The 13,265-nt window shown below is 39.5% G+C and overlaps 2 protein-coding genes across 3 annotated transcripts in view; both read right to left on the bottom strand.

Annotated features, from left to right (window-relative positions):
• Nucleotides 1–3,407, bottom strand: part of LOC116988435 (14-3-3 protein beta/alpha-A-like) — a 36,987-nt gene extending 33,580 nt beyond the window's left edge. The window contains exon 1 of the mRNA XM_033045128.1: nucleotides 3,396–3,407. The gene's annotated coding sequence lies outside the window, so the exon portion shown is untranslated. The remainder of the gene's footprint in view (nucleotides 1–3,395) is intronic.
• LOC116988436 (zinc finger protein 706-like) lies at nucleotides 1,903–12,579 on the bottom strand. Of its 2 annotated transcripts, none has more exons than XM_033045129.1 (4): nucleotides 12,439–12,579; nucleotides 8,709–8,857; nucleotides 6,165–6,283; nucleotides 1,903–3,225 (listed from the first exon to the last, which is right to left on the bottom strand). In XM_033045129.1, exons 2-3 carry the CDS (start codon nucleotides 8,838–8,840, stop codon nucleotides 6,188–6,190), a joined length of 228 nt encoding a protein of 75 aa, XP_032901020.1. In that variant the 5' UTR covers nucleotides 8,841–8,857; nucleotides 12,439–12,579; the 3' UTR covers nucleotides 1,903–3,225; nucleotides 6,165–6,187. The 2 variants fall into 2 exon arrangements, with proteins under 2 accessions (XP_032901020.1, XP_032901021.1); XM_033045130.1 differs by lacking the exon at nucleotides 12,439–12,579 and adding an exon at nucleotides 10,067–10,160.
• Between the last annotated feature and the right edge of the window lie 686 nt (nucleotides 12,580–13,265).

Here is a 13,265-nt window from a genome sequence, read left to right as displayed (position 1 = left end):
GCCCGACACCGACGAGCACGATCTCGCTCACTCAAAGCATAAAGCAATAAAAAAGACAAAATACCCTTAGCTTTTAACAAAGGAACAATAAATACAACAATTTCAAAGAATCAAAGCTGGAAAAAACAGAAGAAATTAATGTCCACTGCTCCACTGCTTTCCAGGGCTGAGTATGCATAGTGAACTTTGACCTGGGCATGTGCAGTCGGAATACCGAACTCGCTTATTCTAAATGCTGTCTCAACTACGTCTTATACAACTGCAACATGACCTCCCAATTTCTATACTCAATACTCTGACTGATGAAGGCCAATGTGCCAAAAGCCTTTTTGACCATCTTATCTACCTGCGACTCGACCTTCAAGGAACCATGCACCTGCACTCCTAGATCCCTCTGCTCCACAACACTCCCCAGACACCTGTCATTTACTGTGTAGGTCCTGCCCTCGTTAGACATCTCAAAATGCAACACCCCACACTTCTCTGTATTAAATTCCATCAACCATTCCTCAGCCCACCTGGCCAATCGATCATGATCCTGCTGCAATCTTTCACAACCATCTTCACTATCTGCAAAACCATTCACTTTTGTATCATCAACAACAAACTTGCTAATCTTGCCCTGTATGTTCTCATCCAAATAATTGATGTAGATGACAAACAATAATAGGCCCAGCACCAAACCGTGAGGCACACCACTAATCACAGGCTGCCAGTCCGAGAAGCAACCTCCCATCACGCTCTGCATCCTTCCATGGAGCCAATTTGCTATCCATTCAGCTATCTTTCCTTGGATGCCATGCAATCTAATCTTCCAGAGCAGCCTACCATACGGAACCTTGTCGAATGCCTTACTGTAGGACGAAGGACACTATATACTGTGCCCGATGTATTAAATATTTAGTTTGAAAATGAAGATTATTTTATAACCTAGACACAAAATTTCAAGAATTAACAAAATTAAGTCAGTTTTCAATTTTGATTCTTCTTGCTATTCTATATTTCTAGAGTCACAGTTCAGTGCAATTTTTGCAGTATATAATCTCAACTTTTTAAAATGCCATTTTTAATAACGAAGTACGATGTGTTATGCATTTAAATTAATAAACATAGCATTGTCCAACACTTAGCTCTCTTCCTAACCTCAGACTCCAACGGATCAGTGGAAGACCGGCCTTCTCAGGATACAAATACATTTTTAAACAAAATTACAACCACTGAGACAAGGAGTAAAGCTAAAAAGGTGGCAACAATTTCAATGGCCAAATTAAACACAAACTCTTTGTTAAGCATTTGGCATTTGAGAAAATGTAATAAAATTTGAACCATTAAGAATATTAAACACATTGTAAAATGCAGCGGGAAAATTGAAAAAACCTACGAAAGTTCAGTTCCCATACCATATCTGACAATTCATTCATTTTAAATTCATAAGTGGCAAAGTTATAGTATAAAACTAATCGTGGTTACATTTCTAGTACAAAGAACTTAAGGTTTCCAAATTTAAGTGGTCAGAAACCAGTGAAGGTCAATGTATTGTATGACATAGGATAGAATGGGCAGAAATTGTTAGAATCCAAACACTAGCAGGAAAAGTAAAGTATTTGTATGGAGATGGCCCAGATCACCAGACATTTTTTTTAAAATAACACTTACATCTGAATTAGTTATGTTTTTTTGAAACGGTGTCCTTATATACTAGTTAGCTTTAACTCAGCTGTATCAGAAAACAGTGGTCAAAATTGATCTCGACACTCTTGTATTCATTAACTGCATTCCTTAAAATAAAAGCTTTACTGAAATCATGGCACATTTAAAAAAAAGCAAGAATTTTTCTTCATCAGTGTTTACTATAGCCTTCAACCAAAGCATAGTTACAAGAAACTCAGTGTTAGACTACAGTTTAGAGTCGAGGTTTTCTTTAATTAGACTATTATCAAGGGCTACATATTGTAGGAGACAGTACGAGTCGGGCATTGCCACAAATGTCATTTAAACAAATAAAGGTGATTGAGCCATTCTATAAGAAAATGTGCTTTTGATATTTATTGAAATTACAGTGAGCTCCAGTTAAATCACAAAATACTGTATGTATGATTATGCACGATTGCTACAGAACAGAGAAAATATGGCTAAGGACTAGAAGCATATCCAGGTGTAATAAAAGCTATTGCAATCCTAGATATTGTCATTTCAAATTGGAATACTAGATATTGTCATTTCAAATTGGAATTGCAGTCAATGTGATAATTGGTTTCCCTCTATATGGAGTAACCCCTTCAACCAAATTTCATAAAACCATTACTCATTAATAACCTGTTATATACAAACTTACCAGTTTACTAACAAGATGTTAACCCTGCAAACTGTAGCTATAAACTAATCGTTTGCAAACAATATCTGTAGAGCTCAAACAGCCTCTGATTTCGCATCATGAGTCTGTGTTCCTTCAAACGTCTACTTGAAGCATCGGATGTCTGTACAAGAATGCCGGTTAAACTGTTGGGAATCCTACTATGATTTGTGGAGCTCATGAAATCTGTTATTTATTTTCAGAAAATCAAACATAAGGCAAATTAAAATCAGACGGGTGGTCACGAGTATAAATTGTCCTGCAATCATCTGGGAGCATCTAGTGAAATAGACCCTATTGTCTTTATGGATTGATCATAATTATCAGTTTGCAACAGGGATACAAGTTTTAATATATTGCAACATCCCTTCACAAAGAAGATGCCGAACACAAGCGGTACAAGGCATACATATGCTAACATAGTTGACTGGGCTGTACTTGGGGAGGTCAAGGAATTTTATTAGTCATAGACCAGTACTCTAACCTAACACAGTATTCATCCATAGTGGTTCTCAAAAAACCAATATAGTTGTAAGTTAGATTCAAACTCCCGTATTTTTAGTAACAGACTCCAACAGTACTAATATTACAATGATGCCAGTGCTTAAAAGTAGTGAAGAGACAAGTTCATATTAGTACTGATCTATCACGAGATCTGTACCACATCTTTCACCGAGCCTACTCGAAGAATTGGCACCTTTGTAATGCCCAAACAAAAAATCTCCAATGCTTCATCCCAAAACATGAAAAGATTAAACATCAACAGTTCAGTAGTAAGTAGAAATGGAAAAGGTTGAAGAATTAAATTTTCTTCATCTTTTCCAGGCCTTGTGTAGTAGTATTCAGTGCATCATGTCAGCAGAATTCCATGTCTTAAAGCAAACATAAAAAAAGTTAACAAATACTGCCACATATAACCAAGCTCTATTGCACTATCCAATCTTACTTTTAATTTAAAAAAATGAAAGCTGTAGATAACTTCATTGGGGTATTCACTTTGGAAAAAGTATATTCACACGGGTCTGGAATTGATGTTATACAAATTTGTTTAATTCTTTTTAGTGCCAATAAACAAACTATTCTTTGACTAACTTATTTTATGATGTTACAATACACAATAAAATTCCTTAATGCAAAAATTGTAAACTTATCTATATAAATGAATCTGGGATTAATAAATGCTTTTACTTTTACATCAATTATGGCTGTGCACAATTAAGAAAATATTGTACAGATAGATCTTCTAGCAAAATATCTGCTGCATGCCATACAAACAAGCGACAAGTATTTGTCATATGTCCCAAAACAATGAAATTCTTACTTGCAGCAATACAGCATATATGTAAACATAATACTCTTTAAATTGCATATTAAACAAAAAAAGTTCAATATATATATACACACACACACATATACAATAATGGAATAAGTGGGTGGAAATGAATAGGTTTGTTAGAAATCAGTATAACTAAGGCTCAGATGGAATGATATTGTGCAGTATTATTTATATCAAGGAATATCTTAAGAAATCCAAGAAACCAGTGTTTTTCCCTATCCTAAACCCCCCCCCCCCCCCCCCCAAAGCTATCACATCCTAGCTCTCTCTCTCTCTCTCTCTGTCACCTATGGTTACCTTGGTATCAATTTTCCCCTGTTTAACTATTTCCAACCCCCCACCATCATAAAACTCCCCAGAATATTCAGGTGCACTGAAGCTGCTTTAGCGAGTACAAGCTGTCTAATAATCAATCAGCATATTATTTTTCAAGAAAGGGAGAAGTAACAATAATACAAAAACAATAAACAGGAATAATAAAGAAATAACTGATTCAAGAAGGCACGTTTCATGTAAATGCAAGGTTACAATCAATAGAGGAAATGTAAGGTGCAGGGATTTTTTTTAAACTGAAGAAGGTTCCCAACCGAAATATTACCCTATCCATCTTCTCCAGATATGCTGCCTGACCCACATAGTTACTTCAACATTGTGTGTCTATCTTTGGGATATTTTTGTTACTTTTAAATGAATACTTTGAATATCCACAAATTTATGAGTCATACACAACTAACCAATGAAAGGCAATATACCCCTGCTATTGGTCCTCCAATAGCTGGCTTTGCAAAGCCAAAGCACAACCACAACCAGAATGTTTAAGAAGGGACCGCAGATGCTGGAAAATCGAAGGTACACAAAAATGCTGGAGAAACTCAGCAGGTGAGGCAGCATCAATGCTTCCCTCCATAGATGCTGCCTCACCCACAGAGTTTCTCCAGCATTTTTGTCTAACCACAACCAGAATGGTAATCTTCTTAAAATTAAGAGCTTACATTTGGAAAATTTACAATTAATTAAACATTTGCACTTTAAAAAAATTCTGAATGCCAACACTACCCCAGTTTGAATGTCATAGCTCTATAATGCAGACAATGCAATAATTTACATCGTAACACTGAGTAAAATGCTTGATATCTGGTAAACTGTAATTCACTGGGTTAAAAAGTCACACCTGCCAGCTGAATATTAACTGGCAACTTATTGAATAGCAGATTAATCACAAAATGAACAAATTACATTTAATTTCTAAGCATGAGCTTTGCAATGTAAAATTGTACTGAAGTGTATTTATTATTTCCAGCTGAAAGTAATCCCCATTCTCCCCATTTATTTTCTTTTAACATAGAAGATCTCACCACTGCACCCCATCATCCATCCTACATGGGGGGGGGGGGGGGGTGATGAATTACAAAAGTTAATTAACACAACTTTGGAATATGGGAAAGGTCTGAAATACCTGGGGAAACCCAGTGTCACAGGGAGAATATAAACTACACATTCAGCACAGATCAGAATCGAACCCAGTTCACTGGAGCTGTAAGTTAGTTATATGAACTGCAGTGCCATTTTCACAGTTTAAAAGCATCCCACATGGTTTGTATAACAAGACATTTGGCTTTGCTGAAAGCTACTTAATTGCTGCAAATTCTATGAATCCTGTTCATAAGTGACATGCAAACCAACAGGATGCAAACTTGTGCCTAAACTTTTAGCTCTGGTGACAGTTGACCACTTCATGTTGGGGGAATTCATTCACATGCTTTTGTGGTGCATTAACTGAATGTGCTTGGGAGAAAATCACATTGAGCATCTTAACTGGGTTACATACAAGCAGCATTGAACAACAAAAATCTGAAAATATAAACTTAGTCAGTTCTTTAATGGGGTCAAGTAAAGAGCGTTCATGTTGCGGCCCTTTTTTCATCAATCTTTCCACCACCACGCACAAGAAGCGCAAAACAGATACCATTGTATGCAGATGCCGAGAAATGTGTTCAGCTCTGGCTGAACAACTTCTAATCTTGTGTGTGGACTCGATAAGAAGAAGTTGTTCTTTAATAAAGTTTCAAAACAAAACAAAATACAGTTCACAACTTTTATTCTAAGTTTTTTTTTCTGATTTAGGTTAACATACATTTATTTTTGTATAAAAACATTGTAGGCTCAATGTCAGAATTAAATAATATATTAGATTCAAATCTCAATTATATGACTGAAAACAACTATAATCTCACAATTTCTTGGAAGAGCCTCATCTACTCAATGTTTATTTAATGATATTCCCTTTCTCCCAAAATTGTGGTATTAACTCCTGTCATCAGATGAATAGTCCAAATCTCTGGTAATTACACCAGTAACTGTATCACTATGCTACTGTCTCCCCATAATTACTGTAACCACAGCCAAAATCAAAAAGCTGTGCTCTTTCCTTTCTCTTACTAGGTAATAAGAGATTGACACTGAAAATCTTCTCACCCAAATCCAAGTTGAGTTTTTATTTATGCCTGCACATCTACCAGTTCAGGAGGCATGGGAGATTTAGGATGTTTACTCTCAAAATGCTGTTTGAAGGTTTTAGGATCTGGCATCTGTGTCTGGAAGAATAGAAAATATAAAGGAGCATGATAAGTAACACAATTATCTGAGTGGCCATTAAAAATGAAAGTCCAGCAAAATACTAGTTATACAAACTCCTGATTAGACCACAGGTGAAATACCAAGTGCAGTTCTAAGTTGCATACCTTGTTGGCCTTGGAGAAAGTGCAACACAAATACAAACGAAATTACAAACAGAGATTCAAACTAAATGTATAACTCCCTAAAATATTTGTCCTGAGTGTTTTTGACCAATGTTTAATATCTTAAGCAGACCTGAGATGATAGAAAGAAAATATTTCCGTAGGTCACCGACTGGGAAATTTTCAAAAATGACTGAACATTTCAGGTGAAGACTAGGTGAGTGTACACTGGCCCTATCCCCAAACTCTACCTGACAACTGCATTGGTGCTACCTCCTGCACCCATGCAGAACTCGCTGATTTCTTCAACTTCACGACTAATTTCCATCCTGCACTCAAATTCATTTGGACCATCTCCAACATCTCCCTACCATTTCTAGATCTCACCGTCTCCATCACAGGAGACAGATTATCAACTGACATCTATTACAAACCATAGCTATCTAGAACACACTTCTTCCCATCCTGCTTCCTGTAAAGACTCTATCCCCTCTTCCCAATTCCTCCGTCTACGCCGCATCTGCGCCCAGGATGAGGTTTTCCATACCAGGCCATCGGAGATGTCCTCATTCTTTAGGGAACAGGGATTCCCCTCTTCCATTATACATGAGGCTCTCACTGGGGTCCCCTCGATATCCCGCAGCACCGCTCTTGCTCCCCGGCTCACATTCTTAACAAGGACAGTGTCCCCCTTGTCCTCAGCTTCCACCCATCAGCCGTCACATACAGCTTATAATCCTCCAACATTTTCACCACCTCCAACGGGATCCCACTACTGGCCACATCTTCCCATCTCCGCCCCTTTCTGCTTTCCACAGATACCGTTCCCTCCGCAACTTCCTGGTCAACTCGTTCCTTCTCACCCGAACCACCCAGTCCACATGTACTTTACCTGGCAACCGCAGGAGATGCAACACATGTCCCTTTACCTCCCCCCTCAACTCCATGCAAGGACCTCGACAGTCTTTTCAGGCGAGGTAGAGGTTCACTTGCACCTCCTCCAACCTCATCTACTATTCGCTATTCCAGGTGTCAATTCCTGTATATCGGCAAGACCAACCACAGGCTGGGCGATAGTTTCGCTGAACACCTTCGCTCAGTCCGCCTAAACCTACCTGATCTCCCAGTTGCTCAACACTTTAACTTCCCCTCCCATTCCCAATCTGACCTTTCTGTCCTGGGCCTCCTCCATTGTCAGAGTGAGGTCCAGCGCAAATTGGAGGAACAGCACCTGATATTTTGCTTGGGTAGCTTACACCTCAGCAATATGAACATTGACTTCTCTAAATTCAAGTAGCCCTTGCTTTCCCTCTCCCTCCATCCCCTCCCCTTTCCCAGTTCTCCCACCAGTCTTACTGTCTCAGACTACATTTAATCTCTGTACTGCCCACTCCCCTAACATCAGTCTGAAGAAGGGTCATGACCCAAAACGTCACCCATTCCTTCTCTCCAGAGATGCTGCCTGTCCTGCTGAGTTACTCCAGCGCTGTGTCTACTTTCAGGTTAGGAAATTCTTCTACACACAAAGATAGTGGAATTCTTCAGCAAAATAGTAACTGATGGTTAAATGTTTGTCTTAAATATGAGAACGGTAAGCGAAAGTATGGATATGAAGCAATGGTAGACATAAGGAATTAGATCATTAATCAGTCAATTTCATTAAAAGAAAATAGATAGAAGACAGCAAATTGACAACGATGGAGAAAAAAAAGCTCACTTTCAAGTCAAGATGGTGTGCCATTTGGAGTGAAATATGCAGTTTATGCCCTTGCCCTTCTTTACTGTAGAGGCCATAGGTTTGGAAGTGCTATTGGAGTTTCCAATGTAACTGCAATGCAGTATGTAGATGGTATACACACTGCAACCATGGTGTGCTAGTGGTAAAAGGAATACATTGCAGTGCAGATGCACTCATCCAGGCAGGCACAATGCTGACTTAATTTGTAGATGTGAAAAGTCTTTGGGTTGCCATTTGACATAGTACTCCCTGCCTGACCTGCTCATACAGCCACATTTACCTGGCTGGTCCAGTTGAGTATCTGGGCAATGGAAAGTCTGCAGGAGAATTATGTGGGGGGGCTCAAGTTAAACTCTCTCTTTTTGGACAATTTAGTGAATATAATCAAGTTAATGTTGCTGGTTGAATTCACACTGTTAGAATTATTCTGGAAATGTCAATGATTTTAAATCACAATTTAAACAAAAACAAAATGCAGTATACCATTTTTCTGAAATACATTTCAGCATAGTTGGAAATTGGACTATTGGCATATTATCTTACTTTGCAGACAGGACATGTGTGCACGAGAGCTGCCTTTGCTGCTGCTTTTTGATCAGATCCCCCCTTTTTCTTATCAGCTTGCCTCTTAGCATTCTTCTGCTGGGCCTGTAGTTTCTGCTGTCCACGAGCCATGATGAAATTCACGAAATCTAGCAAAATGTAAAGCATCAGTTACTGTGCCTTGTAATGTAACCCAGAAGCTATCAAAACACTTGCTTTTAACCTATCTAATAAATGAATTAAATTCCAAATTCAGGCACCAAAACTAAGACACTTTTCCCGCAGTGTGTTCCCCATAAACAAGGGGAAATAGCAAACAAATTACTTTAGGAAGAAATACTTGTTCACAACATAGATTAGTTCCAATCCAAAATTTTTAAGTTTTAGTTGAAGCAGAATAGACAGAAAATGACATTCACAATAGCCTGTGTTATAAATAACCTGTGTTATAAATAAACGCCCTACACCTGCAACAAACCAAAAATCAGATTTCAAACATTTGACATTAAAACAGTTGCTCAATGAACTTGATTTAAGAAGCATTTTAAAGAGCTTGATTTAAGAAGCATTTTAAATTTCTGGATGGTGATATTCCAGAGTCAAAAGTATTGCTCCTAATGATGTAGTATGTGACCACATATTTATGCAGGGGTTACTTTCCCAGAAAACTCTCCGTATTGCAAATTTCCATAGCATGAGTAAAAATGCTAGATAAAAAATAAATTGTTTTAAATATTTTGCCCCTGTAAGAGTGAATTTTTATTCTAACTCAATTTTTTTGTAAATATTGCAACGGCAAATTTCCTTTACCCAAACTGCTGTAAAGTAGGGGGTAAACTGAATTTAATTTGCGATTAATCAAGAAACAACCTGGAGGATTCGGGGTTTCTCTAGGTTAAAGGGCTGGGGGGGAAATTAGAAATAGGAAGGGGTAGAGACAAAGGCAATGGGGAAATGTGAAAATTATAAGAGTAATATTTTCTTTTAAAAAGTCAAGGCCTTGCTTATCCTGGATCTGATAATGATCTGGAACAGTGCAAGGAAATACAAAGATATCTGAGTTTGGAATGACTTCAAGGTTATGGAGAGCAGTGCAAAGTTAACAACATAAACACTGGGATAGGGTTGGATTAAAAAAAGGCACAAATGTGAGTCAGAGTCCACTTTACAGAGTGGTAAGTAGGCAGTATTTCTGCAGACATGCACACAATTCTTAGTTCATCACCTCATGGTCAAATATTACACTAAGGATGGAATAAAAGTTTCCAATATAGGCAGCATGGTAGCAGAGCAGTTAATCTACCCAAGATGGCACTGAAGCATGGAGACTTTGCATGCTGAACACAGGATCTACGTACATCTATTACAATCCCTCCACTCTTTTCCATAGCTGCAATACTAGTTTTCACTGTTTATCTTCTTTTATGTACCACCTGTTATACTCGTGTATTGTATAATCAGCCTGAATAGTACACAAAACAAAGGTTTTCACTGTATCACAGTGCACGTGACCATAATAAACCAATATCAATGTTGCCTGCCCACAGTTGTAGAACCCAGGGTTTGATTCTGGCCTCCAGTGCTGTCAGCGTAGAATTTGTGCATTTGCTCCATCACTGCCAAGTGTTCCAGTTTCCTCCCACATCCCAAGGACATCCTGATAAGTTTCTTGGCCACTGAATATTACCCCAGAATAGGCAGGTAGAGACATGATGGTGTTGCAGGATAAATCCAGGTAAATGTGGGGGAATGAGACCTGATTGACCAGGTGACCTCCTATATTGTAAGTAAATACAAAGCATGGGGAAAAACATTTCCAACTTTGTCCATAATCACTTAAAACATGTGTAAAATATCCAGATCTTTGGTGACATCACTATTCCATAAAGTGGAAATCGCATGCATGATTGGCACCCATCTATTTTTAGCCTCCAAAACAAAATATCCTTGAAAATTATACATCTCTATTGACCTCAAATCTTTAGCCGTCGGCTTTTCAAAATTAACAGACATTTGTGAAAAGATTTCAAACCTCAAGCCTATGTTTCAATGGCACAATCAATCATCCTGACAAGCACCTTCTGCCCCATAGGTGGAAGAATCTGCCATTCACATATAATTATCTCAGAACTCCAATGGAAGCAAGCTATCTCAGTCTTGACAAGCTACCCAGGCAAAGTTAACCAGGCATTAACATTGAATTCTCCCAATTTGGCTAGCCCGTGCTGTCTCCTCCCCTCCCTTAATCCTCTAGCTGTCTCCTCCCATCCACCCGCCCTCGGGCTCCTCCTCCTCCTCCGCTTTTCCTTCTTTCTTTCCCCACCCCCCATCAGTCTGAAGAAGGGTTTCGGCCCGAAACGTCGCCTATTTCCTTCGCTCCATAGATGCTGCTGCACCCGCTGAGTTTCCCCAGCAATTGTGTGTACCCCAGGCAAAGTTAAAGCTGTAATACAGATCTTATTGAGTCTATCTGCCACTCAATTTCCAAATCAAATCAATAATTCATCCTCAGAGAACTGCAAACTTTAGTATTGTACTTGTACTTTATCAAATATTTTCTATTAGTCCAGACAAATATCATGATTCTACCAAGGTAAGCGGAAAAAGTACCAAGAAAATGTGGTACAAGCAGAAGAACACAAAACTAGTCCACTTAAGTAGAAATAAACAAATAAGGTGCGCGAGAATCTGTTTATTTACCATACAAAACCACAATATGCAAAGTCTTAACCTGAATAACCACTGAAACACATATTTTGCTTCAAATACATAAGGAAAGAGATTTCTATTTTTATATTATTTGGTACCTGTTGAGTGAATTGTCTAAATTAATGTCTAATTGAGTGAATTGTCTAAATTATACACAGAATCCCCTCATCTTATGAATTCCACATACCCCCAAAAAGCTAAATCTTCCTAAATTTACAGAAAAATAGCTAACTGCAAATTTCGAAACAGGTTGAAGTACTTTAAAGTTGGCCCTGCGGTACTAAACAAGTTAGAAGTCCGTAGATTCAATCTGCATTCCAGATCATAATATAAGATAGCACTTTGGTGTAACACTGAGGGAGCATTCTGCTTGAAGAACAACAGAATGGACCAATAATCACATCGATGGCGGTTACCTAACTTGCTATGTGGGCCCTGTATTTTCTGATTTTATTTTGGATTTCCAACATATTTTTCGAGGAAAAAAGCCCACGAAATCTATGCCACGCTTTTCAACTTCATTTTACGCCCATTACAGTTGTTTCGGGAATAATCTGGAAACGATCTTCAAGAGGAAAAAGAAAATAACGAAGCCATCGAGATGCATGTGCCATTTTACTTCCTTTCTTTATAAATGTGGACCAACAACTTATCCTCCCAAACAACACTCGGCTGAATTCTCGCCCTATGGCACTAACATTCGGGAATATAAAGCGCTGGGTCAGAATGGGGAGGGTGTGTGAGGAAAGAGTCCGCTGCAGCCAGGGTGAGCGGCAGTCCAACCCTAGCCCCCAGGCGCGGCGTGTGGCCTGCGGACAAGGCGACAGCCTGCCATTTGATGACGGGACGCTGCGCTCTGCGCTGCCCTCTCCCTCTCTCACGGCCAATGCTCACCCCGCCGCTGGCGGCACGACAACACGGCCCTGGAGCTTCAATACGAAGCCACCGACAGAGGCAGCCACGCAGTTACCGATGCAGCCGCGCAGTTACAGAAACACAAGTCACGACGACAACAACTCACCGGCCGCCACCGACAAACACTCGCAGCCCAACGGCACGTCGGTCAGCAGAGGGGAAAGCCTGACGCAACCGGAAGTGACGCGGTGGTCACGTGGCGGCGGTGATCCGGGAGGGAGGGGTCACGTGGTGCGGGAAGGAGGGGGTCACGTCACGCCGAGGATCACGTGCGTGTGAGAGGCTGCGGTAACTGTAACCAAAAGTGTAGCAACCTTGGCCTTTCTGACTCTCCTCTTTTCTGACTTAATCAGATAGTTCAGATTTCAGACAGGCTTAGCATCTCTATAAACAATGTTTACTGCATTTTTCCAACCCATCTGAGTCATCCGTGGTTTTTGTATTTTCATTTTTTAATAGCGTTTCCCCTGACGGTTTTGTTAATAAAAGGGAAAAAAACGTTCATTTTGAGAATGTTTTGACTTGCTATTCTTCTCAGGTACTTTACAGAGCAGGGAGTCGAATCCAAGGTGAGATTTTCTGATAGATTCCGAGAAGAGGGAGGGTAGATGCAACTTGCAGAGGAGGAAGGAAGGAAAATATGGGTTGCGTATTTCGGGTCTCAACCAGAAACGTCACCCATTCCTTCTCTCCAGAGATGATGTCTGTCCCGCTGAATTACTCCAGCATTTTGTGCATATCTTCGGTTCAAACCAGCAACTGCAGTTCCTTCCTACAAATCCATATGCTGACAGTTGCTCGTGGATATTACAGATGCAAAACAATTGTGCGTACAAGACATGACGTTATGCCAGTGAAGGGCAAACAGGCGCCATTTATAAATAATACAGGAGCACTTTGAGGCTCGCCGCACCAATATTTTCCGTGGCTGTT

This window comes from Amblyraja radiata, chromosome 27 (assembly GCF_010909765.2).
Source record: "Amblyraja radiata isolate CabotCenter1 chromosome 27, sAmbRad1.1.pri, whole genome shotgun sequence".
In the NCBI taxonomy this organism is placed as follows: Eukaryota; Metazoa; Chordata; class Chondrichthyes; order Rajiformes; family Rajidae; genus Amblyraja; species Amblyraja radiata.
The sequence above is the reverse complement of the archived record's forward strand: the minus strand, read 5'-3'. Positions and strand labels throughout refer to the sequence as shown.